General features: G+C 37.1%; 1 protein-coding gene across 3 annotated transcripts; it reads right to left on the bottom strand.

Moving 5' to 3' along the window:
• Positions 1-115: 115 nt before the first annotated feature.
• LOC121321884 (AN1-type zinc finger protein 4-like) lies at positions 116-26,712 on the bottom strand. 3 transcript variants are annotated; one of them, XM_041261212.1, is made up of 10 exons: positions 26,286-26,712; positions 22,687-22,981; positions 15,016-15,091; positions 14,740-14,807; positions 12,236-12,422; positions 8,935-9,082; positions 7,067-8,191; positions 3,635-3,683; positions 2,491-2,608; positions 116-1,112 (listed from the first exon to the last, which is right to left on the bottom strand). In XM_041261212.1, exons 2-10 carry the CDS (start codon positions 22,868-22,870, stop codon positions 977-979), a joined length of 2,091 nt encoding a protein of 696 aa, XP_041117146.1. In that variant the 5' UTR covers positions 22,871-22,981; positions 26,286-26,712; the 3' UTR covers positions 116-976. The 3 variants fall into 3 exon arrangements, with proteins under 3 accessions (XP_041117146.1, XP_041117148.1, XP_041117147.1); XM_041261214.1 differs by lacking the exons at positions 2,491-2,608; positions 3,635-3,683 and having other exon boundaries at positions 1,006-1,112; XM_041261213.1 differs by lacking the exons at positions 116-1,112; positions 3,635-3,683 and having other exon boundaries at positions 2,497-2,608.
• Positions 26,713-27,908: the final 1,196 nt, after the last annotated feature.

The following is a 27,908-nucleotide window of genomic DNA, read 5'->3' as shown; positions in this document are numbered from 1 at the left end:
ATCTAAGTTTATGAAATGTATCGTCTTATATACTGTATACTATAAACATATCCAAGTAAATAAGTGATCATTAATACAAATGTAAATGCTTTTCAAGTGATCAATCTGAACAGTATTAAAACACAGAAATTATTTTTATTAGATTTTTTTTCTGTTAACAGAACTCAATTTTAGCAAAACAGCAAATAGTATGCAATCTCTCTCTCTCGCTCTCTCTCTCTCTATATATATATATACATATACATATACACACACACACACAAATCTGGTATTAGAAAAAGTAGTCAAAATGATATTTTCTGGCACAAACAGGATATTCATTTTAATTCAAAACCGTACGCTTGATGACCATATATTTATTTATAAAACATTTCACTGTAATCCAGTTTGTTTTAATTATTTTTATCAACGGATATATGGAATTTGCAAAACATGAACTAAAATACTGACTGTCTGCCTAGTGCGGAACATATGTGCAATCAAAAATCCACTGCTGTGGCCATTTAAGTAAGGGGAAAGTGTGGTGAAACCATTATATAAAAAAACTAAAAAATAATGACAGACAACAAAGTAATGCAATTACTACAATACAAGACCTAACAGGACATCTTTGTTGCATTCCCCCCTCCTAGCAGGCTAATAATCCATATTCATTTTTTAAAGTGCATCTTTTAAAGACTTGTCTCATTATCCTCAAACCTCTACAGAAACAGACAGTAAAGCGTGCAAAGTTAAAACCTTTAGAATATATGCCTTTTTAAAAATGATGTATTTACACCTCATTGCTTTGTTTGTTTTCCTAGGAAGTAAACCCACAGTAGTGTTCACATCATTCACTGATATGAAACACATATTCTGTGCTTTCAGTTGTTTGGCATTTTTGTTTTCAGAGCAGGTTAGGTTAAATGCACTCTGGAAATTAGGTCTCTTCTTGAAACAAATCTTCGAACACTGCTGCACGCGACACACCATGCTTTTAGATTTTCGGAAGCTTGGGCGCAGTGATTATAGGGTTGTTCTCCTGCAAATACCTCCGACCTGCAGTCTTGTAGTCATATGTGCAGTCGTGAGTTTCAGCATAGCGATGTATTGCACAGAAGTTATTTCCACATCTGAAAAATCAAGCAGGACAATGCACAGTTAATAACCTGAAAAACTAAAGTCAACCCTAACTATCAAACAGGGCAAATGTACAAATGCTAAAAGAAATGTAATAATGAATTTAGGGCCATATTTTCATACATGTACTAGAGTCTTTAATGAACTCCTATTTTCTTTAACAGAGAAATATAGATGTTCATGTTACCAAATGAGAAACAAACAACTTGAAGTTGATTGGAGTTCATTAAAGAGTGGAGTAAACGCTTTCAAATTATAGACCTTGTAGTAACGAATTTATGAGGTTTCTTTTAGTATTTCTAAATTTCAGTCAACAACTCTTAAGATGGAACAGCATTTTATTAGGAAATAGGCATTTATCATTTTTGGGCCAAATTTAAGCTCCAGTGCAAAGTTTAATTTTACTCACTTCGAAATATAAGTGTGTTTCTACATGTACTTGTATAAAAGACAGACAACCAGGAGTCTCTTTATATCCTCAGAATATGATGCTCTCACTCTGTATGTTTACATACACACTAACATACCATTAATCAGTATTTGGAATAAATATTCCACATACATAAACTGGGTATTTGTAACATTCCAAACCGTATTCCAAATACCAGGATATATTATGGATAGTGGATACATGGCCTAATAGAACAGACTAGCTTATTTCTTCCACAAAAGCTTAAAATCATCTTGTCAAATCAACAGTATTCATTTTGCACTTCCATTTAACATTGCAAACATGAAATACAATGCAGTTAGTACGGAAACGAGTGTAATATCAGAATTAAATAAAAAAAATAAACACAAGCTCACCCTGAAACATGTTTTTTTTATTTTGAAATGTTTTAAGAAGAGATATATACTGTACTGGAGTGGCCATTAATGCACAGTAAACAATAGAACATATGACGTTGTTAACTATTCTGAATCAATATGTAGAAGTGGTTCTTAAAACTCTAGTGTAATGCACGTACACACGGACGCCTCCACTACAACCTGCTGCTGGGGCTATACACAATAACTCAGGAGTCAAAGCTTTGTAAATAGTACTAGTATATACTTTTAAGCTGCTTGTGAATCCAGTTTTAAACCCAGTGGCCCAAAAGGACACCCTTTTGTATGTGTTGCTGTTCAATTACAATTTAACCCCAGAACACTCTAACCAAAAGTTTATGCTAGACAAAAAAGGCTGTAAAGGATACAATTCACACAGGAGCCAAATAGGAATTGTGCTCCATTTCTCCCCACATTCCTTTCTTGTAAATTACCTGAACGATCCTCACATTATAGGCTCAATATCTGACTGTGTCATGACCAGACTAGATTTATTTTTCACGGGTCTAGGAACAAAGGCTCAGTGTTAAATGGGGTGTTTACCGGCACTCGTAGCTGGTAGCCAGTCCAGTTTTCTTTCTGCATAAGAAGCAGTGCTTTGAGTTTTTCTTTTTTGTTTGGATGGGAGCCTTCATGGGGGGAAGGTAAAATGCAGGAGTGCCTGAAACACATTAATACATTATAGCTATCCCTTAAGAACAAGTACAAATCAGATCCTTTCATCTTTATTGGATTGCAATATTAATAAAGACACTCCATGCAACGGATCAACATTACCTCTGGTTATTTCCTGTGTTGGGTTCTGTTATATGACACTCTGGATTAAATATTGAAGTAAATATTCAAACAAATACTGTGTGAAATGTATTGAATAATTTAACAATTATAAATACATAACAGGATTTATAAATGACTGTATGAAAAGATGTCACGCAAAGGAAACAAATGTCATCTGAAATAAAGAACACATTCTATTGTACACAGAACAATTCATTTGCTTATGACATCATTTGATGGGGTAGCTACCAGTTTTATTTTAATCCTGAAAAATGACTTTTTATGCTACACTGTATTATAGTAATATTTTTTTTTTGTAATATTTACATCATTTTTTTCTCCTTTCCAGCAAAACGTAGGAGTTAACTAGACTGGAGGAAACACTTATGGCCCACAGTATCTTGCTAATTAAATATGCATATTGTTAGAAAGTGATGTATTGTTGGAAAGCTGTGTAATATAACAATGTACAATTCTGGTTCTGTTCACGGGGTGTCTACCTCCAAAATTGATAACCCTGTTGTTATCTTTTGCCTCCTCGATTCTACACAGTTCTTGGAATGCGCAAAATGCAATTTGAAAGATAGCTAATGCTCAGCCTGATATTCTGCCTGTAAATATATGTCTGGGAAATCTGGTTTCCTGAAACTGGGACAAACAGCAATTCCACGGTGGACTGCAGTCAGAATTTAATACATTCCTCTTCTCCAATGTTAATCATGGCATTCTATTCAATTACATTTTTAAAGCTGGATTAAATGTACTGTTCAATTCATCAGCTGGTGAGTATTTGACACAGCAGCCCAGGGCTTTCTTAGTGCAAGCTGTCAGCTCCTCGAATTGGGTACAGTTAGCGTCTCCTTAGCCCGAGCCAGGGACATACCAAACAACAAACATTTCACTCACTCACCTACTCTCCTTACTGAGCTAGAAACCCCTCCACTGAAACCATGAGCAGGCTGAAATGAGATTCAGTGTCACTGTTTAAAAATACAATATTGAGGAACAGACAGCCACCAGATACAGTAGTTATCCTGTTTTGAGCAGTGAAACAGTAATGCATAGTGGCTGATATGCTTCCAAATTGCTCAAAATATATTTTGCTTTATTTCTATGTTTAAAGTAAGTATAGCTAACAAAATAGCTCCATACATTTTCTCCACCACCAATATCCATTCATTATATAGGTGTCAAATGTGCAGTTTTGGAAGATGAAGATTACTTGTAATATGGTTTCTTCGTGCAATGATGAATTCCACACACAGAGTGAACTCCCAGTCTCCATGTTACTCAGGTCAGGAGAAAAACAAAACAAACAAACAAAACAATCTCTTTCCCAGAGATCCTTGATATAGACTTTTTTGGCGCCAAAGTATCTCTAGTATTCCTCCTCTATAAAACCTCCCACATCCTTTAGTGTTGTTGTCCAAATTAAAAAACAAAACAAAAACAAAAAAAAACAGTAAGAAAAAAAGACAAAAAACAGGGGAAGAAGGGTGAGATATAGGTGTGTGTGTAGTTCATCATTCTACGAAGAAACTATATTACAGATAATCTTCATCTTCTTACCTTGTATGATGAACTCAACACACAGAGTGAACTATACCAAAGGAAACAGATACAGGGTGGTAGGTCAAATATTAGTGGAATAAGCCACACACAACACAGAGTGAGTAAAAGTGGGCTGAGAGAAAGACACATTTAAAAACTGTAATGTTTTATAAAAGGTCTCGAAAGAGGCCCAGGTAGCAGCACTGCATGTGTCCTGGATTGGGACAGATCTAAATTTTGTCCAAGTAGTAGCCACTCCTCTTACCGAGTGGGCTTTGATAGGTCCTGTTTTTTTTTTTTATCCAGTTCATAACAAAACTGAACACAGGATGGGTACCATCTGGAAATGGTCTGTTTTGAAACAGGTTTGCCCAGAGTTTGTGAGTTAAAAGACACAAAAAGCTCTCCTGATGCTCTTTTATTGATAGTTCTGTGAATGTAGAAATTCAGTGTTCTCCTTACATCAATTAGGTGGTGTCTATCCTCCTCTTCTGATTTATGTGGTTTTGGGTAAAAATCATGAAAAGTTATGACCTGGTTAATATGAAAACTTGTTACCACTTTAGGCAGGAATTGGGGATTTGGCCTACAGACAATCCTGTCCCTGGAGGTATGGTCACTAGTGCTTGGAGCTCACTTACCCTCCTTCCATGTCAAGAATCTTTCATTGCATGTTACCATGGGCTCAGACAGTGGTCCCACAAGTTTTTAGTACCAGACTGAGGCTCCACTGAGGGATGATCTGTTTCCGTGGGGGCCTTAGGTGGTTAACCCCTTAAGAAATCTATATATTGCAGGGTGGGAACCTACCGGGTGATTTTGTCACCCTGGTAAGATACAGGATATTACTTCAATATGCACCTTAATGGACACTGAAAGTCCCCTGTGGAACAGGTGGCTAAGGTAGGATAAAAATGTAGATTGAGATATATCTGTGTGGTGCAGATCTTTTGAGCTGCACCAGAGTAAACTCTCTCCATTTTCCTGTATAGGCTAGAAAAGTGGAACATATTGACCACTTGTTCAGATAGCCCCTGATTGTAGTAATGCTGAGAGATGATAACATTATTTTTAAAACAGCATCTGCATTGGTATACACACTTGCAGTACTGTTTCCAGCCACTAGTGCGTCCTCATCTGACCCAGAGTCCATGACATCATTGTCCCCAGGCTCTGTGCGTCTTCAGAGTAATCCTGCTCTCGTGCACTCCATGCTGTTGTGGTATCAGAAACCGCCATATGGTTTGGCAGAGCCTGCTTTGAGCTCTCAAATCCCTGCAGCCACTGAAATTTCAGTAATGGCCACTGCTGTTTTTGAAAACATATCTTCCTCCCTGCTGTCATGGGTGTGTTTGGATTTTGCAGTTCTTTTTCTCGGGGGAGACAATGGGCCTCATTTTGATTGCTGAAATATGCCACCTGGTCTAAATGCCAACTCCATACTTGGTTGTATTCAGTTTCATTAATGTAACCTAACGGCTGCAGACTGATCTGATCAGTGATGGATAAAAAAAAAAAAGAATAGGCTACTAATACTATACTGTATAAGCAAAATGCTTTTTATATATACTATACAGCCATGACGGTGTCTAGGTAGGATTGTTTATAACTTTTTAATTATTTATTTTTGTGATCCTGCCTTTCAAAAGCCATTATAGAGTATTTAATACATATATTTAGTAAAAGTCAAGAACTGACAACGGCGTATCTCAATCTCTGCTCATTCCTTTATAGTCAGTGGCCCCTATGTCGTAATTTCGTTATGACGCGCCTTCTCTTCTGTGATAAGGCACATCTTAATATGCTAATGATTTCCATAGCACATGTCTTAATATGCAGCATTCACATCAGTAAATACCGACTTACCTATAATTTCAAGGGGCGTGTTACAGGATTGTGTTAACACAAGTCTTATGGCTTCTTTTAAGAACCTTTAGTAAATTAAGTCTAAGGTGTCTTGTTTCTCCCTGGAACTGCTTGTTTTTTTTGTTGTGGATGATGAAGAGAGGGTTCTTTCCGACCGTGGAGCTGGGGACGAAAGAGCTCTTCCTTTTGTGTCAGTGTGTCCAACATGTCAACACACATCAGACATACATTTCTAAAACAAGAAAGTGAAAGACGGGAACCACACTGTGCACAAACAGAAGGCATGTAGGCGGAACACAATAAATGAAGTGCAATAAACTAAGTCCGGATCCAAACTATGCAAGAAAAATTTGGACAACAACACTAAAGGACGTGGGAGGTTTTATACAGGAGGGATACTATCGATACTTTGCCGCCAAAAAGAAAGTTTATATCAAGGATCTCTGGGAAAGAGATTGTTTGTTTTTTCTCCTGATCTGATAGTAACATGCTTTGATCCAGAAAGACATTGCTGTGGTGAAATGAATAAGGAAGTAAAATAGTAACAGACTTCCTGGAAGGCAATCCAAACTGGGATTTTTCTTTAACCTAGAGTAGTACCATATGTTTTTAAAATGAAAATACATGTTTGCTATAACACGTGTTCCTTCAAAAATGCACACTTGAGAGCTATCTAGCTAATGGAAGTACAAAATGGTTAAGAGCTAGGGGGTTATTTAATAATTTTTGTTCATACAGGAGACAGATCTGCTGTTTGGCAAAATCTCATTTGAAATAATGTTCCATTTGATGTGTGATAAGGAAAGTGAAGGTTTTATCAATTTGTAAATTAGTTAGGACAGGAAGAATTTACCAAGGACATAACTCTTTATCTGCTTAGCCTCTGACAGCTGACAAAAGATAAAGTAATATAAATAAAACATACCATGAATGAGCTATCAGTGTCCTTTTCAAAGAGATGGAGGTTTGTAAGAAGGGGCCCACAGTTTGTGTAGCGCCTTCTCCTACAGCTTCCCTGCAAGCTGTCCCTGCTTGTACCTCGAGCCAGTGAAGCCAGGATTCCTAAATTATTCACAGGTGCCAAAGGCTCGTGGGACGTCACATCTGCCATGTCTGTAACGTTGAGTGTCTCTGTTTTTGATATGTCAGGATGCTTGCCAGGGGAGTCCATGGTTACACCCTGAAACCTCGTAGTTCCGGCCGGAGTCATGCCTGGGATACCAGAAGAGTCCCTGGATTTCAACACAGAATGGGAAGCAATGGGTCTCAGGATGCCGTATTCAAAAGGTTTTGGTAATCTTTGGGGTCTAGCTAAGGAGCTGGAGGCAGACTCAGACATACACTGTAGGGGGACTTTGTTGTCTGTCTGAGAGGATTGGTCATTGGTCACAATATCAGTGTCTATGTACTCAGAGCTCACCACTTTGGAAAGAACAATAGACTGCTCAGGAGCAGCTGCTTCTTCTGTTGATCCAAGACCTTCATCTACTGGTTCTAAATTTGCAGCTGCACTTTTGTCAGTCAGATTTTCAACTAGCAAATTAAAAGCGCCCTTGCAGGTTTCATCTAAAGCACGGTCTTCTCTAAGAGAATGAGAGAAGGCACCTTCTATTTTGGTTTCTGCTTCCACTGTGCTGATCTCGGTTGCTTCCCTGTTCTGCAGGGATGTGACAGGTGGAAGGACTGTGTTTTTCAGCAGTTTTGAGCTCCCCAGCTCTACCCGCGACACTTTGGGAGGTGACCAGATTTTGCTCAGTGGGGGTGCCAGTATTGGACATTCCCAAGTTTCTTCCTCTTTTACAAGGTAACAGCTGGAGGATGGCAATGCTCGGCTGGGGGGGGTGAGCATGGAGAGTCCACTGTGTGAGGAGGCAGCAGCAGTTGCAGAGGGGTGCTGGTCCCCAACTGGAGGAAGGCATGATGCTGGATTCAGGGACTGGCTAATGTGAGGAAGGACCCGGAACAGTCGGTGACGAACAGCATTCAGGGAGCCACTGGAGGGGCGAGGGCCCACGGGAGGGCTTGGTTTCACCTTGGCAGGTTTCTTGGGCTGCAAATACACACAAGACTGGATTCATTAATGATTGCTGAATGTATAAAGAGAATCAGAGCCCTAACATGTATTGTGACCTTCATCATGATCTTAGTACATCAGTACACCCCAATTTAAAATGGTTTTCAAAGTCCAGAGCTTTCCTCAAGGGCATCCCAGATGAAGCAGAACAAATGCTAAGGGCCTCTATTTGTGGCTGATGATACATAAAGCACTTGCGATGGAGAATATAGTACCAGAGTAGGTTTTTTTTAATAACGGCTTATAGAAGACAACAAAACCTGAAAACAAGGTTAGCTATTATACTGTATATTTAGCCCACCTGAGCCCATAAAATATAACATTTGTTACATTGTACGCGTCATCACAACATGGGACTAGAAGCAAGAGCAATACTTTTCGACGTTCAAGTTAATTTAGGATTAATACCACTAATGTCTAGAGCTTACTCCAAGTCTGAGATCAAGGACTTGTACTTTACATTTGACAAAGTCTATGGGTCTGATTTAATTTTTTTAATAATCTTGGAGGAGGTTGGGAAAGGACATATGCACAAGAAAGAAGGTAGAAAGCTACCTCTTTGGCATGTATTTTGGGAGAAAAACATTAACAGAGGCTAAAATAGTATTTGTGAAATCCATGAATTATATCTCAGTATATTCTCGCTTCCAGCAATTGGCCAAAACTGTAAGATGGCTCAAGAACAAAGTTTCACTGTCCATAATTTAGAGCAAGCCTACCTTATTACTGAGGTTCATGTTTTCCATCTTTGCCTTGAGCATCTTCATTTTATTCATAGTGATCGAATTATCCATGATCTGCTGGCTAGATGGTGAAACATCTCTTTCTTCATCCTCTTCAGTATACAAGTTGTACACCGAGCCTCCACTGAAACTCAGAACACAATGGTCTTTTCATGTATATACATATAGCATGTGCTGATGAAACAGCCTTTCTGCCTCCTACATGTTTATAAATTGGGGGAAGAGCTAAAATAAGGCAGAGGACAAGAAACAGAGAGCATTTGTGTTAGCTAGTACATATAACACACACACACACAGAACAGTTAAAAGAGAACTGTTCACAGATTTAAAAGGCCAATCAGAAATTAGTTCATAATAAAAATTCACATCTTCATAATTACTTTTAGATTTTAGAATGGGACAAGGTGGAAACATACTGTAAATGTAAGCTGTAGTGTTCCTGAAATTATTAAAAAGCAAAGGAACGTTGATATGCATACTGATTTATGAACATACACAGCATTTACAAAATGTGCATGCTCTGTTGATACAAAAGTTGAGACACACCTGTTGTGTAGTTCTATTGCATTGTAAAAACTTGCATTCATTATTCAAACGATGTGCCCTACAATTGTGTAGTCGAAGGTAAACACACCCACCCTCTAGAATAGGAGGGGCATGACGAAGTTATTAGAGGGGCGGCAATACCTGACTGAAAAATACTTTTTCCGACTTCCTGTCGATTGTAAAAGCTCCACAGTAAATCGCAGACTCGGTGGGCCACCAGGATAATTGACTAAATCAGCTACCCAGCAGGGATCACGTTTAATTTGACCAACCCCCTGTTAAATCTGACCAATCCCTGTCCACAGAGCTTGTGTCGTTTCAGACCTATCGTAGCTCAGCGAATATCGCCAGCCCTCCTTCATTTGAAAGTACAGTGGTGGCGGGTTTTAATATCAAATACATTTTGTTCACAAATAAAATCAAGATTAGATACACTAGATTTAGATACCCCCGAGCTTATTAATGGGGGAGGGAGGGGGGGCTTAGCTTTTAATTTCATTTACATGTTTTGCTGCGTGCAGAATGTAGAAAACGGACAAATGAGGGTGCAACATGCTATTAAATAAATATTTTATAAAGCTATAATAAAGTTATAATAAATAAATATAATAACATTCAGTTTTTATTTTGTTTATTTTACATTAAACTGATCTTATTACTATTATTATTGTAGTACTGTTAATACAGTATACCTTTTACTTCACAAACAAACACATTGAAATGCGTTTCAGTGACCACAGATTAAAAGCACTAAGGGGAGTTACTACTAGTAAGACCAGACCGTGTGAACTTCCACTGCTATGCGGATGACACTCAGCTGTATTTGTCTTTCATTTGCTTGCCTTGCTGATATCAAGAGCTGGATGACTCAAAACTTCCTAATGTTAAATTCAGATAAAACATGTTATGTTTGTAAGCTCCCATAACCAACTAAAAAATGTAAGATTGCATGAGTTTGACCCTAGCAGTCTTTTATCAAATCCTAAAACTGAAATAAAACATTTGTGGGCTATGTTTGATACTGATTTATCATTGAGTCTCATATTAGGGAAGTTCATAAACTATCCTTCTATCACTTGAGAAACATAGCCAAACTGATTATCTCCTTATCTGATGCCGACAGACTGCCTTTGGTTTCTTCAAGAATTGATTCTTGTAATGTACTCCTCTCTGGCATTCCAAAACGTGTGGTGTCCCACCTACAGCTTGTTCAGAATACCGCTGCTAGAATTTTGACTAAAACCAAAAAAAAAGAGCATATCATCCCTGTTTTAGCCTCTTTGCACTGGCTCCGTTTAATATAGAATTGATTTTATCTTATTATTGACCTATAAAGCCTTGAATGGAGCAACACCTAGCTATTCGCAGGAGCTACTGACCACGTATCTCCCAAATCACACTCTTAGATCACAGGAAGCGGGGCTGCTTGCTGTTCCCAGGGTCAAAATCAACACAGGAGGGAGGGCTTTTTCTTTTAGAGCCCCTAAACTATGGAATGCACTACCTTCATGTGTTAGGGAAGCTGGGTCTGTGGGAACGTAAAACATATTTTTATAAAATGGCATTTTTATCTCAGTGATTTTAACACAACATAATTGCTAGCTTTTAATGATTCTTTTTTTATTATTATTATTTGCATATTTTGTATTATTGTATTGTTATGTATTTATGTACAGTGCCTTGTGCTACTTCAGTATAAAAGGCACTATATAAATGAAATAAATAAAAATATAAGATATATTGCAATAATATAATATATTGTGAAACAATTAAAATGGGCTTTTAAATCCTCCACGTCCTTACTTTCTCATTTAAATGTGGAATGAAGAACGAGAATAAGTGAATATGTGTTGATGTTAATACAATTACGGATAGTGATTGTAACAAAGTGTATCCATTTTACATATAAAAATATATATTGTAAATTTATTAAAGATTAGTTGCTTATTTAAATATTATACCTTTGCCGCTGTCCCAGCTGCACTGTATCCTGGTAGAACCTACAGCACGCTCAGCACTACAATATTTAACAACCTGGCGATTTCCATCATTGCAGGACTTATTGACTGTCCCATTTGTTTGTCTTATGTTTCTGTATTGCATAATGTTTTGCTGTGCCACACCACTAACTAGCAGGGGGGTTGGGGGGGCGGGGGGGGTTGTCTGTCTGGGTTCACCAATTGGCATCTGTCTGTGTCCAGATGGCATGCCTGGGATTGGTTAAGGCAGATGGAGGGCAGGGTTCAATGCAAAGAGCTAAACAGGAGTGCATGCCTGAGCGCAGTTGTGCGAGTGACAGAGGCTGTCCCAGGGAGAGCGAGAGGTAGACTGGAATTTAGCTCAGACACAGGTTTTTATTTTTTTATTATGGTCCTTAATTGTTTATTTGTCCTGTGCTAATAAACTGCTGAATTTGAGCACGAAGCTACTGCCTGTGTGGAGCCTGCTTTCATTTTACATGCAACGTTACAATATGTTATTTTAAGAAAATCATATTTTTCTAATTATTGTATTGCTTACTAGAAGGGGGGCGCAGCAAAAAAAAGTTAGGGAACCCCTGCTCTAGAATCTTCCATTTTCTCATGATTAAGCATTTTCAGTCTAAATGATTTAAATTAAAAGGCTTACTGAGATAGGATACACTAAAACCCTCCTAAATTGACCTGTCAGAGTCTTGAGTATGCCTCTATAGCGAATCAAAGTTACTTGCTGAAAGAGTTAAGTGACAAACCTTATTGATTCAGAGAGAGGTGTTAAAGTGCCATCTCCACGGTCCACAACCCGGAACAAATTTAAGTGGTCCCCTTCACGATAAACTAGTAAGGTAACCTGCTTGTTGGAAGGAACCTTGTCCCAGACCTCATCCCGGGTTGGGTCTGTGTACTCTGTCATTTCCTTCGCAGGGTCTTCCATTGGAACTGTGAAGAAAACAATGAGCTGTGTAAGAAAGGGCTTTCCAAAGGGACTACCTACAGTATCATCAGATCAATCTGAACACGGTTACTTAGAGGACCAAGAATGCTTTCTGACCAAATATCGCACCTTATTCCTTTCAGGTAATACTGGCTACAGGAGGTGAATCAGGACTACTATTGGAAATATCATGACAATTTTTTTTTCTTGTGTATTATATTAAGAACTGAGTAAAACTATAGTATTCTGTGTACATAATTATCAAAACTTCTGTTTACATTTTTTTGTGAATCAATTGGTACCAACTTAGTAAACTCTGTAATTATTATAAATTGTGTAAAATCTATAGATCCATTTTTGAGGACACAGTGGAAAAAGCATGATTGAAAACAGAGGATGGGCAGCTCATGACTAAGGTACATTTACATAGTAATAATAATGGCAAAAAACACATACAGTTGTACCCAAAAGTTTACATACCCCAATGGAAATGTATAGTTTCTAGATAAGGAAAAAGTTACAAGGCATAGAATAGTCTACAATTATTTATTTCAGCAATTTTTTTTGCAAAACTCCAAAAATACCAATTCAAAAATATTCATACCCTTTAATGCTATGATAGTATTGTCTACAAGTTATAGAAATTTCAATATGATAATGCAGAGCCTAATTCTAGAAAAGTCTAGAAAATTCTGGATTGTAGGTGAACATTCTTAGAGAGTATAAAAGGTTTAGGCATAGGATGATTACTGTCATTACTAAGAAGTCAAAATGGGAAAAAGTAAAGAGCTATCTGATTTATTGTCTTAAAACTGGAAAAGGATACAAGAAGATTTCCAAGCATTTGAGTATCCCAATTTCATGTATTGTTTCTATTATCAAGAAGTACTAGACTCATGGTACTGTCACAACGCTCTCTTGGTCTGGAAGAAGGTTCTTTCACCAAGAACAAGTAGAAGAATTGTGAGGAAGGTTAATAACAAACCGAGATAGACTGCCAAGGATATTCAAAGCGGATTTTGGCTGCAAGTAGGACTGGGGTTTCCATTTCAACCATAGGTCGAGTATTGCATGGTGAAGGTCTCAACGGTTGCAGGCCAAGGAAAAAGCCACTCTTAGGAAAACTTCACAAGGACAATCGCTTAACGTTTGCAAAACGCCATTTGAATGATGGATATGGGTTGTGGTGAATGGTTTTGTGGAGTTATAAAACAAACAAACAAAAAAAATCGAGCTATTTGGTCACGCTGATAGTCGTTAAGTTTGGAGAATGTCTGGTGAGGAGTACAAAGAAAAGAACACCATATCTACTCTCAAGCATGGAGGTGGTAATATCCTTCTATGGGGCTGTTTTTCCTCTAATGGCACAGGAAATGTAGTTCCAATACATGGTAAAATTGATTCCAAATCATACCAAAAGATATTGGCCAATCATTTGAAACGTGACATTCCAACACAGCAACGATCCAAAGCACACATCAAAATCTACTTCAGAATGGTTAAAGAGGAATAAAATCAAGGTTCTGGAATGGCCAAGTCAAATTCCCGATCTAAATGCGATTGGGAATCTTTGGTATGAGTTGAAAAAGGCTACGCACAAGACAAATCACTGGAATTTGAACGAACTGGAACAATTTTGCGTTGAAGAATGGTCAAAAATCACTAAAGAATCATGCCAAAAGCTCATTGACAAATATCCTAATAGTTTATAAGAGGTTATTATTGCTAAAGGTGATTCAACTAGCTATTAATTAAATTTTCCTTGTCAGGGTATGAATACTTTTGAATGATCGTTTTTGGAGTTTTGAAAAAAATTTGCTGATATAGACATCTATTTCTTGTAACTTTTTTCCTCATCCACAAAAGCAAAACTTTTGCTACGAAAGATTGTTCCTATGATTATTTGTTTTCAAGACATTTCTAGAAATTATAAATTCCCACTGGGGTATGTAAACTTTTGACTGCAACGGTATATTGCCATTGGATAAATGATTTTACTCCTACTTTGAGAAAGATTAAAAAAAAAAAAAAGTCATTTTTTTGATGGCTGTGCTTCACAGATTTAATTAAAATGATTCCAACCAAATCAGATCATCAGTTCTACTCGGTTGGAAGTTTTTCTCACAGTCCTTGTGAATAATGTTGCTTACGTGTCTTTAGTTTGTGAGATCCTGAAGGATAAGCATAATTTTAGTATACTGCACAGATGAATAAATATCAAACGTATTCAAGTGTGAAAGCTTTGGAAATAGGACCAACCACTTAATATCTGTGGTACTTGATTATTTATATTTCAAACAACAAAATAAAAAACATACATACCTCTCCTGGTATTGATGGGCCCACCTCGCATGGCTAGCACAAGCTTCAGAGTGCACCCTTCTGAAATGCTGAGAAGAGATCAGGACCACTGATTAACAAACAAAAAACAAAGCATTTTGGGATTGCGAGGAAACAGTTTAAGAGTGTCACCTGATACTATTTGGGCTATCATATGTAATAATGTATTTAAATTGAAATACTAGGACTCTCAATTAAAGGACTCCAATTCTTATGAACATGCCTATTAGAACTCAGTGTTTGTACATTTTGACTTACTTGTAGTCATTTAAGCTATATTCATCTTCTAGTTCCACATTGTTCCAGATTAAATTCTGCTGGGCAACAGGAATACCTTGAAAAAAAATGATACCACTATTAGTCAAGAGCATGTTGTATTTAAAAAACAACAACAACAACAAGGTAGACTGCCCCAAGAAACTTAATTGGTATATGACAATATGAACAATGTATTCAGTGGTAATCAACTCTGGCCATTAAGAATCCATCCAAGGTTTTTACTCCAAGCATGTTTTAATGCAGTTAATTGAAGCTGTTACTAATTTAGGACCTGCTTGGAAAAAAGACCAGGACTAGAATGGATTTCAAGGACCAGGGTTGAGTATCACTGGTGTAAAGGCTGTGAAACACAAGGTAATGAAAACAAAAATACATAATTTAGAATTCAAAAGTTTCCAGACATTTGCCTGGTAATTCATGACCTCAACCTTTCTGAGTGTCTTTCAGAAGAGGTCTTGTACTTCTACTGTCTCTCCTAATGTGCCAATGACTAGAGGTCTGTTAAACATAAAGGTTATGACAGTGTGTGGGCCCATACAATAGATTTTTAACACAGGATTTGGATTCCCAATGAAAGTGAATAGCAGAGAGATTGCACTTGTTATATTAGTCAGAACTTGTGAAGAAAATTAAAGTAACTTAAAAGGATAAAATAACAGAGATGAGGATTTTGAACCAGCATAGCAAACTTGACATTAAGGCCACCCAATCATGCTGCAGATTCCTCATGGAAGTGTAACACATCTCTGAACACAGAGCCATGATTAGCACACAATCACGCAGCCACAGACTGTAGGTTATGAAAGGTTGACTAAGGCAATGGTTGCTTTACAGTCAATTCTACTAGGTGATGTAATGGAAGGACAGTGGTGGTGAATTCATTACACATAGGGGAAACTGTAACGGTCTTTTAACAGTGTTTTATACAACAGTGTCTCCACCGCCACCTACAGGGGACACTATAATAATACATCATGTCATGCTGATAATATTCCATAATCACCTTCGAATTTACGCTAAATATAACTCAGTGGTGTTTGATTTTACTACACCTTCTGTACATTATAAGTTAACAGAAAGTACAACTTATTGTTTCCATTCCTCATAGGGAGTTTTAGCTGCGGGGGCACCCTCTTCTTGAAACTGGATTGTCACTATTTCACTCAGCAAATCAGGCATGCACCTGCTATTACAGTTCTTGCAGCAGTAGGACGTTACAAACATTCAAATTACAAATGAGAGGAGGTCATTTTGCCCATCAATGCTTGTAGATTATTCATCTCAGAACTTTGCGAAGTTAGATTTTAAAGGCTCCATCAACAACACAGTCAAGTAACTCATTTCATACTCTCCCCACTCTCTGTGTAAAGCAGTGTCTCCTGCCCTCTGTCTTAAGTCTGTCTCCACTCGATTTTCAACCGTGTGGTCTGGTCTGAGGAGCTCTTAATCTATTTGCTAGGGCTAACTTTGTCAACTCCTTTTAAAATTTCAAAGACTTCAATCAAGTTCCCACTATTTCATCTTTGTTCTAGACTAAATAAATTGAGCTCCTTTAACCTGTTGTTGCTCAGTAGGCAAAACACTCATGATCTGATCTTTCACCCATGTACTGTATGCACACTGTATAAAACCAAAGGTGCACTAAACACAGGAGTAGTGAGGATCTGGGGGCCCGGGGCTGTTATTGTTTTGGGGGCCCCTCTTTGCATATTCATTTGCTTCCATTTACTGTTTACATTAATGTCAAATTATTCAGTCTTAGCTGATCCATATTATACCTGATGTTTGCATTAACAACAGTTTTGAAAATGAGCATTGGCCACAGCGTTAGTTACTGACAGTTTCAAATAAAAAATTAGAAGTTAGAAATTAAAATTTGAAATTAGAAGTGCAAACGGCACTCTTTTGTCGTACTAGCAAGTTATCTGGCTATGTGTTATCCTTACCTCTTACGAATATGTTTATAATAACTATATTATACTTTAAAAAACTGGTTTTGCAATTTTTTTAACAGTGTTAAAGCCCTGTTCTTCTAATCTGAAATGGTTATTTCCAGTGATTGATTTGCAACCTTTGGGATTCATATACTACGGCATATAAGACCTGCATATTATAAAATAACATAAAAAGGCTAGCTGATGTAAACAGGGTTCATAAACCTTTGGAGCAAAAAAATTCCAGGACTTTTCCAAAACATTTTAATAAATTTTCATAACTTGCAAACCCTATTTTTTTTACTGATTGGCTGATTATTTTGTACTATAGTAGCCATATTGTATCAGTTAATATAAAAAAGATCATGAAAAACATCCATTTAGCAATGCATTAACAACAATAAAACATCATGACAGAAAAACTTGTTTGTTTGGCTAGAAACAGTTTTACATATTGTAAAGGAATAAAATGCAAATAGAGTAACTGCTGCACTACCATTAACTATCTACTTTATGCAGTATTATTTGTACAAGATGCATGACATGTTGAGTAAAACATTATAAACAACCATGTTAGGAAGGTCGCTACAAAAAAAAAAAAAAAAAAAGTTTTATGAAAATCTTCAAGAGGTTTTGTTTTTTCAACAAGAACTATTTTAAATAAAAATATTTATTTTTACTTTCTGATTATGAATTATGCTGTTGGAAGTGGTGTGCATAAGACAGGAACTGTCGAAATTATTTTAAAATAAGTAGGTGTAGTGAAGCGGTTTGTCCTGAACATGAACACTAAGGCAGAGATTGCAGTTTTTAAGATTGTTCGGCACACTTTTAACAAACACAACAAATAAAGTAACTAAAACACACCTTCAATAAGCAGCATAACAAGAGGTCCCAACCCTGCTCCTGGAGTATGCCTGTACCACATTCCCACATATCTGCCAAACACAAACCCCAAACACACACATTTACAGAGGCAAGCTGATCTGCCAGTGGGGTGAACCAAAACTTTCTAACACTACTACATGTTTTCAATTAGCAGTGAAAGGGGATTCATTTTTCAATTCAGAAAGCTTCACATGTTCATACAAAAAAAAAAAGTGTCAAGCCTACAGGACGTGGGGTTAAAATCTCAGAAACCATCAGTATGCAATGATTAGTTGCAAAACTCCCTGTACTCCCTCTGCAAATCATCACAGACAGACTCCTTGATGTGGTTTGCAGCAACAAGTACACACATGCCTTTTCATTTTCTGCACACACATTAGGTCCCGATATTAGGGGCTTTGTCCCGCATCCCGATCGAGGTACCATCAAGTTGCCATTTGTCCTAATTTTTCAAGTAAACGTTGAAAACCCAGGCGAAAAATGTAAATTTTTTATTATCTTGTTAGGAAATTTTATATACTGGCTGCTGTACCGTCTCACGGTTCAACAGCATACTCTACTGGTTTAGGGCATGTTGTTTGAGTCAGCTGTTTGCATTGCTTCTATGCAACTATCCGATCACGTTAACCTGCAGTCATATGATGTGGTTTTTCTGTGTTTTTCTTGGTGCTTGCGCCTGTGTGTCCGGTTTTACTGGCGAACTATCATGATGTCTAAAAAATTATTCAATTTTATGCCCATGGTCAAGCCATCCAATTATGATTTCACAGACATTTCAATGACCTGTTTAAACATTAAACACACCTAATATTTCAGAGCACTATAAAAGCCTAAAAATTGTGGTACTTCCTTACTAAAACAGAGTGCCGTCATTTGTTAAAAGGTAAGCATGCAACATCTACCAACATTAGCTGCCGACATTCTCCGTCTGGTGTGGATTTACCATACATTGAGACTGCACGTCTGCATCCACTGAATTGGTTGGAAGCGTAAGGCAAAGCTTTACCAAGTTATACAGATGTATCTGGCATTCTTTAATAAAGCCCATATATGCAGCACATTCGTTGTCATGTTATTTGTCCCATCCAGGAATTTATTTTTATCAGTACCAGGTCAAAACAAAGAAAACATGGCTATTCGGGTCTAAAATTGTAATTGCGTTTAAAAAGTAAACTGCAAGTTGTCTGAACAGAGGTAGCTGTGTTTGATTGTACCAGTAGTGCTGATTTAACTTCAGTACAACCAACACAGGAATACTTTTTTGTCTGCGCTGACTTTCCGGTTTCTTTTCTGAAAGCTGTGTTTGACGTTCTTTTCAGCAGCCTCTGTAGTAGCCTTTTGTTTAATGTGTGATTCTGAAGTTATAGCGATTGATCGCTATTTCTTTGTCACATTACAAGATGTGCAAAACAATTACCATCTACATGTACAGTTTATTAGAGACATGTTCTGACACGATTCTCAGCCGAAATATACTTTGCTTGTTCTGCTTTGTCATCCATTTTTGGTATTTTACGTATAATGATGAAAACTTGATTTTAGCAACCTAAATCAAAACAATGCAGCACTGACTTTGTCCGACCTGCTATGTATGGTAAAGCAGGTCACAGAAAAGCCAGCAGAGATGCACTGATAGGCTGATTAAAACATCATTGTCATCTGAACAGTAAACAAGAAAGTTAACTGCTTTGGAGCATTTAAAAAAAAAAAATATTACATTTCTTAAAATTACACTAAGTTTTTTGCCTAAGTGCAATGCCCACAAGAAGGCAAAGGAATAAAAAAAATCTACTGAAGAAAGATATGTAGTTTGCATCTCTTGCGTTGTGCAATAGTTCACGACGTTTCTTTTCTCCCCTCACCAACTGAGTGTTCTGATTTTTTACTCTTGCTATCTGGTTGTCCTAGTAGTTGCAGACTAGTCACGTGACCAAAAGCCTGCTTGACATTGGAGGTGAATATCCAATGACAAATAATAAAAAACAAAACAAAAGCTGGAGTAGCCGTTATTTGCAGATACCTGCTTCTGAACATTTGACCTGCACATTTTTGCAAAGTTTAACGTTTTTAACATTTAAACTCTAAACAATTTACACTCCTAATTGAGAGTAAACTGTCAAGATGCACTGAATTGATACTTATTTGATTTGTGTAACTATTGGCAGCAGCGAAATCAAAAATAAAGTGTGTGTGTGTGTGTGTGTGTGTGTGTGTCTGTGTGTGTATATATATATATATATATATATATATATATATATATATATATATATATATATATATATAGTGGCAGGCCGGAGCCCTGCGCACTCGGGAATGTGTTTTTTACACACAAACTCCGTCCCTCTCCCAATTTTAGCCAAAGGGACGGTTTGCCATTTAACAATAATAAAATAACAAACCTGATAGTGGACGTTGTTAAGTCCGCTCGACCGATAATAACATTTAGTATCGGTCCACGTACCATAATTTCCTTTAGACAAACACTTGGTTGTGAAAGGGGCTAACTATTATTCAGCGCGTTATCATAAGTTTCCCATGGTTACATATGTCATATACTATGTATAGTTTTTGTTGTTTGTTTAAAAACTGTGTGTGGATGTCTACTGGTAAACAGTTTTGCTGTCTGGTGCAGTCAGGGTGATCCTGAATGTTATTCAGAGCTCGAAAAGAGCTAGCTGTTTATTTTGTTTTAGTTTAGTTTTTTTGTAAATAAAACTGCGCAGCCACGCTAAAACTGCAAGTTCCTGTATCGGGTCAATGGTTTTTAAAGGTGCAACGAACCCAAGAGCTGCAGCTCGGTTCACAATATATATATTACACACACACACAATACATTTTTTTTTTTTTTTTTTTTTTTGAAAAGCAGATCTGTACCTATAATGAGTCTGTGCAGGTCTTCACACAAAAATGGTGCTTGTTTTAGCTGCAAAGAGAGGATTGGCACAGCTTTTTTGAATGGTTTCAAATTATTTTGTCTTCTCCCTTTTTCATGCTCTCAACATACTAGCTGACCAGGGGCCAGAGCTGCAGAGCTCTCTCAGGTATATTAACATTTTCCACCCATTGGTGTTGGCAAAATTTGAGCATGAATTTGTCACAGCTTGTTATTTTAGTAAAATCTTCTCTTCTGGCAGGAGTATCTTTGAATAGTCAATATAAAATGGAGAGTGTCTGATCAATGCCCCACCTGCTTACTGGACAACCATTACAAGTGTCCACATTTAACAGCGATTTATTTAAATCCTTCTGCACTTGCGTCTGTGACTTTCCAGTTCATGTTGGTTCCATCCATAGACAACTGGTACTACAGTTGCAATAAAAGGCAGAATAATCCTGTTAACACATTTCTTTTTTTCGCCCCATTTATTTAATATATAATTTTTCACAACAGTCGGACTGACAAATTGCTGAAACAGAAACCAAATAATAGGCTTCACTCTTAAAATTTAATTAGATGTCTTCGGATGCAACTAATTAAAAAGCAGTATTTGGGAATCTTTGGAAACACTCGTATTCACTTTCAATTGGGCAAAGTCATTATAAATAATACAAAATAGTCTGCACTGTAAATTAAAGCCAGCATAAAAATAATCCAAGTTAAACAACTTTCTGTCGCTTTGCACCTTCTGACTCTTGTGTTTTCGTTTGTTTTCCTACTGCAAGTAACAAATGTATCAAACACCGAAAACATGTTTAACCAGCCGCTATTGCTGTTAGTAAAATGCAGCCGGGGTAATAAACAAAAACCGTCAAAGTATGAGTATTGCGATGAACATTTATATTTAAAAGAGCATTTAAACTTCTGAAAAACGCAGAAACACTGTGCTTCACTGATACAACAAGCTGAAAACAGCAAAGATCACGAGAAGCACAAAGCGCTCTCCAGGCACACTCGGCAGCCACCTGCTTCACCTATACATCAGAATCAAAATACACAGAATAGAAATCGCTCATGCGTACAGGTGGAAAATGTGGACGTGATAGATTAATTTTTTTCCACTAGACGTTATCTTTCAAATTCTTTGGGGATTACTTTAAAAAAGAACTGGAATTGAAAAACAGGAATTGATCCCAACACTCATCAATTTTCTTGGAATGTAAAACGACTTGTACTGTGAAATGTAATGTCCATTAACCCCACTCAGACCTCTTGCTTATTAAACTGTATCCCTGAGTAGAATCAGTTCCCTTTTTAATAAGAATGCAGTGACACAAATGCACTGGAACCCCAAATGCCACCCATTCAAAAGCCCAAAAATATCCCAAGACAACTTTTCATATTCAGTTAGGAATTCATGATTGTCCTTGTAAAGTGTCACACATGGTTTGAACATGTTTAAAACTATATTATATATATATATATATCATATCTCTATATATATATATATCACATATAATATGGTTATAATATATCGTGTTTATTATATATATATATTATTATATATTATATATATGTCTATATATATACATATATAACACATACACACACACACACACACACACACACACACACACACATGCTGTTGCTTTTTTTCGTAAATTTTATAAAACTTTTGATAAATATTTTTTGAAAAATATTTATATTTTACTTGATGAGCTAACAGAGTTTGAGAATTCAATGTTTAACTTGCATAGACACAAAGAAAGGTTAATCCTACATTGTTAAGTGAAACAAGAAAGAGAGGTGGACAACTGGGAAGCAGAAAGGAAAAAAAATGCTTTCTCTACACAGGAGGTAAATTATATAAATGATATAGTAAAGTCATCATACAAGCACAGGGAAAAGGCTGCCAAGTTACAACACATTATGAGCAAATAAATGTGGTACCCTCTAGTCTTTGCATCTTGGCCTTCACTGAAATCACAGTCTCGAAAGGTGACACTCGCAGTTCAAAGCAAGTTCCAGTCAGAGTTTCAATGAAGAGCTCCATTGTCTCATAGAAAGGAAGTTTGTGGTGGAACGGTTCTGCATTGTCTTCGTTGAAGAAGGGGGGATCCTTCTTGTTAGCCATTGCTGTCTTGCCGAGACTGTTTCAAGAGGATAACTGGGCATCCGAATTCGCTACCAGCTGCAACACTGGACACTCAGAAGAAGTACAGGCATTCACCTTTAAGTGTTGGACCTAAAAAGAAAATAAAAATGTAATTACTCCTCCTTAACTGTTTCTATTATCCTCTATTATTTTGTTTATTATGCATTTATATTTTAAGACTGCAACTCAACCATAACATAAACAACCACTTTAGTCTCCATGCCATGTAGAGCAATGAGCGCATTCAGAACTAGAACCACTTTTACAACTGCTACAACAATCATTGCAATTACATGTTTAAAAGTCATATTGCGCAAGACCTACACTTGGAAAGAGAAGTACCATGATCAGTTAATGTAAATCAACTTATGAATATTCAAAAGAAAATTAATGTTTTGAAGTATATAAAAAGCAAACATAGCAGAAGTGGGTCAGATGAGATAGAGAAGAAATCCATTTGTAAGGCTTCTACATGTGCTTTAACAAAAAGAGAGCGCATAATGACTCTTAACGAGTTTGTCAGAGCGCTGTGCTTTGCTATGCAGCCACTGTTTACTGCAGAGGTATGTGTGGGTGACTTTGTGCGACAATACTGTCCATCAGCTAAACACTGCCCAACGCCGACAATCTTAATCGTAAACATCTGGCAGAAAATGGTGATGCTTTAGTTGGTAAACTATGGAATTCATTGATGGAAATGTCCGGCGTGATTTTTGACGCATCTCCCTATGGCTGCACCGCCCACTTCTGACAACGCTGAAGTTGGCTTCTTATTCGCATACAGCAAATGTAACGCAAATGGAATAAGTAACTGGGATATTTCAGGGGTTAAATCGTTTTGGGCCACTTATTTAAAAGTTAATTCTCACAGAGGGGGAACTCCTCTATATCAAACATGTATCTGTCCGAGCCCAAAACAGATTTTGATACGAAAACAGCGGGCAAACAGATGTTAAACATTTGTAACACCGTAGCTGCAGGTGTGCTGCACCAGTAATTCAGATTGTATCCTCCCTCATTTCAACAGGAATCGCTGTTGTTTTAATTATCAAAAGTTTTTCCCCCGGAGGCTAGTCCGAGGCACAGACATTTACAGTTATATTCTGTGTGCATGATTCATCCTGCAGTTTAGACAGAAGCTGTTGGGTGCTGCTGTGGGCACCAAATATACTACAGCAAATCAACATGCCTGCACCTCTGATTTAAAAATAATAATAATAATAATAATAATAATAATAATAATAATAATAATAATAATAATAATAATAAAAACTGTTTCCTATGTGAGACAATTTCTGCAGCTATCAATGCAGAATTGTGAATTCTGTAATAATTATCACAGAATTGGGGAATCCTGGAAGGGTTAGTGATTAAACCAGTTTGTTTATGATTAAAAATAGTGTAGTGTTGGATGTGAAGATGTAAGGAAAATAAAAGTAGGAGAGTAGAAAACATTCTTATCACGTACTGTTTCATACATGCTAACATTCTGACAATTAAATATAGTTCAATATTGAACACTTGATTTGGTATGTTTGAGGTTTAGAAATAAGGGTTAAATTAATGTTTTGGGGGGGGGTGGGGGGGGGCACAATAAGATCCTGCACCGGGGCCCATCTTCCTCCAACGCTGGGGGGAACCCCTCTGGGTATTTATCCCGGCCCAAAACGGATTTTGTTACAAAAATAGCAGGCAAACATGGCACAAATGGCACATTCCAGCTTCTTATTCGCATACAGCAAATGTAACACAAACTGAATCAGTAACTGGAGTATTTCAACGGTTAAATCGTTTTGGACCACTGACTGCAAAGTTGACTCTCAGAGAGGGGAAACCCCTCTAGGTCCCCCATGTCTATTTATCCCAGCCCAAAACTGATTTTGATACAAAAACAGCAGGCAAACACGGCACAGATGGCAAGTTGGCATGGGGTTTGGTGCAGTATTTCAAAGTAGACATCCAGTGGAAGCCCTGTACGTGATCCATACGTATTCTGCCCTGTCTAACAGTTTTTTTCCCTTTGTTTTATCTTGTCTGATAATCCGCAACCTATTTTAGCCAACTGAGTTTAGTGCTTTTCCCATTTAAGTACACTGCTGTGCAAAAATCTTACATGTGTAGCATTTTTCTACTCTGATGCATAATGAGCATCAACAGTTTACTGAAAGCCTCCACTAGTGTTTTCTGCTACTATAACAACCTTGACTTGCATAAAGAAGGAAACACATTGAGTGAAATAGCTTGCATCACTCGATTTTCAAGGTGTGGCATTCGAAGCATAATTACCAAATACAGATAAACATCATCTGTACGTGACAAACCCAAGACTGGAAGACCCAAAAAGCTGTCCAACAAAGATGAGCAATACTTGAAGACAATATTCTTCAGGAATAGAAAGGGCAAGTGTTGAATTGACAACAAAACTTGCAGAAGGCACAGGTGTCGTTGTCCATTGAATCAACAGTACAAAGGTCACTCTTGAAATCAAGACTTAAAGGATGTGTTGTATTAAGTATACCTGTTAAGAAAGGGGAACATGACCAAAAGTCTAAAATATGTATAAGAACACAGAAACTGGACTATGAAATAATGGTCAAAGGTGCTTTGGAATGTTAATGGATGGACAAGGACACCTTAAAAATGGATTATCAGACAAGATAAAAAAAGGAAAACAAATTGTTTGACAGTGAAGAATATATATGGATCAAGTACAGGGCTTCCACTGGATATCTACTTTGAAATACTCCAACAAACTCCATGCCAACTTGCTATCTGTGCCATGTTTGCCCGATGTTTTCATATCAAAAGTTTTGGGCCGGGACAAATACACATGGGTGACGTAGAGAGGGTTCCTCCTCTGAACTTTGCAATCAGTGGCCCATCTGGGTTAGCGTTTGCCCCAAAGCTTAAAGTAAAATTATTTTCTAGTCTTCCATTTGAATATAAATGTAATGTTATCAAATTGCCATTCCGCAATATGGCAAAATGTGTCCAAACTGAAGCAGAACTATTAATAACAATTTAACTGTTGTATACTATCGTCTTAAATGGAATACTGTAGTTTATTTGGGATTTTTTTGCAGAATAAACTAATTTGCAGAATAAAATAAATGTCTTAAGACTAACTGACAGGGTTTTTGTTTGTTTGTTTTTTTTTTAATGTGGTGAATTTTATTTATTTAAGGCGCAATATACTAGAATATGTTGTTTTGAATGACTTCAGAAAACAATGGACACCCATTTAAATAACTACATTTACCGGTCACTATTCTGTCAACAATGCCAGCCCGAAGATTGTTTTATCTGGCACCATTGCAGCGACACTGCAATAGGTACTACACTCAAAACATGCCAAAGGATCAGATGACAGAACAGGCAGCAGAATCTAACTTACCATAATATCTTCCTCGCAGCCAGTCAGGCAGTGAAGGATCACAGATGCTATTAATCCCAATAATGATTATACGCAATAAAGACAGGTTGGGTATTTTCCTTTCTTTCTACAGATCAAGTTTGGGCTCCCTTTAAATAAATCCAGACCACACTGACCCGGCAATGATTAGCCTCAAGCTACAGTCCCGCCGCTTCTAAGTATCAAATCGCCGTCTAGTCGACCACAGTCTTCCTTCTCGGTTCACCGGCTTTACAGTCCTTGTATAACACCAACATGAAACAATAAAAACACGATACTTTAGCTTTTCCTTTTATCTCGGCTGTTGCCAGCCATGGTAACTATCTGTAAACTCGTCAGTCTCTTTTGATACACAAAACACCCTCTGGTATATCCGACATCTCAGACAGTCCACCGAAAACGTACCCTTTATGACATTACTCGATTGACAGGTATAGTAACCAGTGAGCCCATCTTTGTTTTTACAAAGTTAGGAAAAATAGCCAATAGTAGCTTACTAGAGGCGGGGCTTATGTTAAAATTTGGATGCGCTGTAAATCTGCAGATTTATTTTTGTTCTGATTGGTTTCCCGGATGTTGACCCTCCTCTCATCTCTAACAACAATTCACACGTGACTCACATTGTGCACTTTGGAGACCGTGGCGATGACGTATGATGAAGAAGTGACTCCATGGCTGTCAATTATTTAGCAGTGATCACATACTATGGCGTTTCCTTTACATTTCTAAAAATAAATAGAACCGATTTTTTGTGGTGCGCGTTAAAACGTGATGTACGGTGTACCGCGCTAGCCCGGGCATGAGACAAATTATTATTATTATTATTATTATTATTATTATTATTATTATTGATCAGAGTGAAATTAAAGAAACGACCATCTGAAAGGGTTAAATTGTACTTAGTTTGGCCCTTAAAGTTATTTTTAATCCAAATTTAAGCAAATTTATGTGACTTTAACTAATGAGCAACAATTTGGGTTATATTACATTGTACACGTATACGATTTTGTGGGTGAACTAGTTTGTCTTGTTCGTAGTGATTTGTGTCAGTCACAGCATTGACAGCGTACCGTTTTCTGGTGGACACATTTTCTGACAATGTACCTCAACAAAACAGAAATAAATAAATAAATAAATGTACCCAAACCCATTAAGTATGCCTACATAACTACAAAATACTTCTGGTGATATGGACACACATCAGCATGCATGGTTTCTTCTGTTACAACTAAGCCTAATAAAATAAAATTTGGCTTACCCCAACACCCCCCACCTTTTTTTTTTTAATAGTGGGTCACCTTTTTTGTAACATGAAAAATTTAGTGCTTTGATAATTAACAGATAAATATTATGCATGTTGGAGCTCTTAAAATAAACCTGGAGATTTATATCAAGTTATTCATCAGCTTGTTTATTTTATATCTGTCTATTTTTTTTTTTTTTACTGTTGCATGAAGGTAAAGGGTTTGTGATAAGAATGTGAAAAAACGTTTACAAACAAGAAGAGGTCATGAAGACCATTAATGACTATCCGGTTCCTATAGTAGCTGTTGATATAAATTTGGATTAAAGGATCCTAATGATTTACCACCATCACAGCTAGGT

This window comes from Polyodon spathula, chromosome 10, assembly GCF_017654505.1.
Source record: "Polyodon spathula isolate WHYD16114869_AA chromosome 10, ASM1765450v1, whole genome shotgun sequence".
In the NCBI taxonomy this organism is placed as follows: Eukaryota; Metazoa; Chordata; class Actinopteri; order Acipenseriformes; family Polyodontidae; genus Polyodon; species Polyodon spathula.
The sequence above is the reverse complement of the archived record's forward strand: the minus strand, read 5'-3'. Positions and strand labels throughout refer to the sequence as shown.

Excerpts from the sequence above, each read along its gene's own strand:
- LOC121321884 (XM_041261212.1), bottom strand. The coding sequence starts at position 22,870 with ATGGCTAACAAGAAGGATCCCCCCTTCTTCAACGAAGACAATGCAGAA. Across the intron at positions 15,092-22,686 it reads CAAGATGCAAAGACTAGAGG|GTATTCCTGTTGCCCAGCAG; the intron begins GTACCACATTTA and ends TTTTTTTTCAAG. Across the intron at positions 1,113-2,490 it reads GCTACCAGCTACGAGTGCCG|ATGTGGAAATAACTTCTGTG; the intron begins GTAAACACCCCA and ends TTGATTTTTCAG.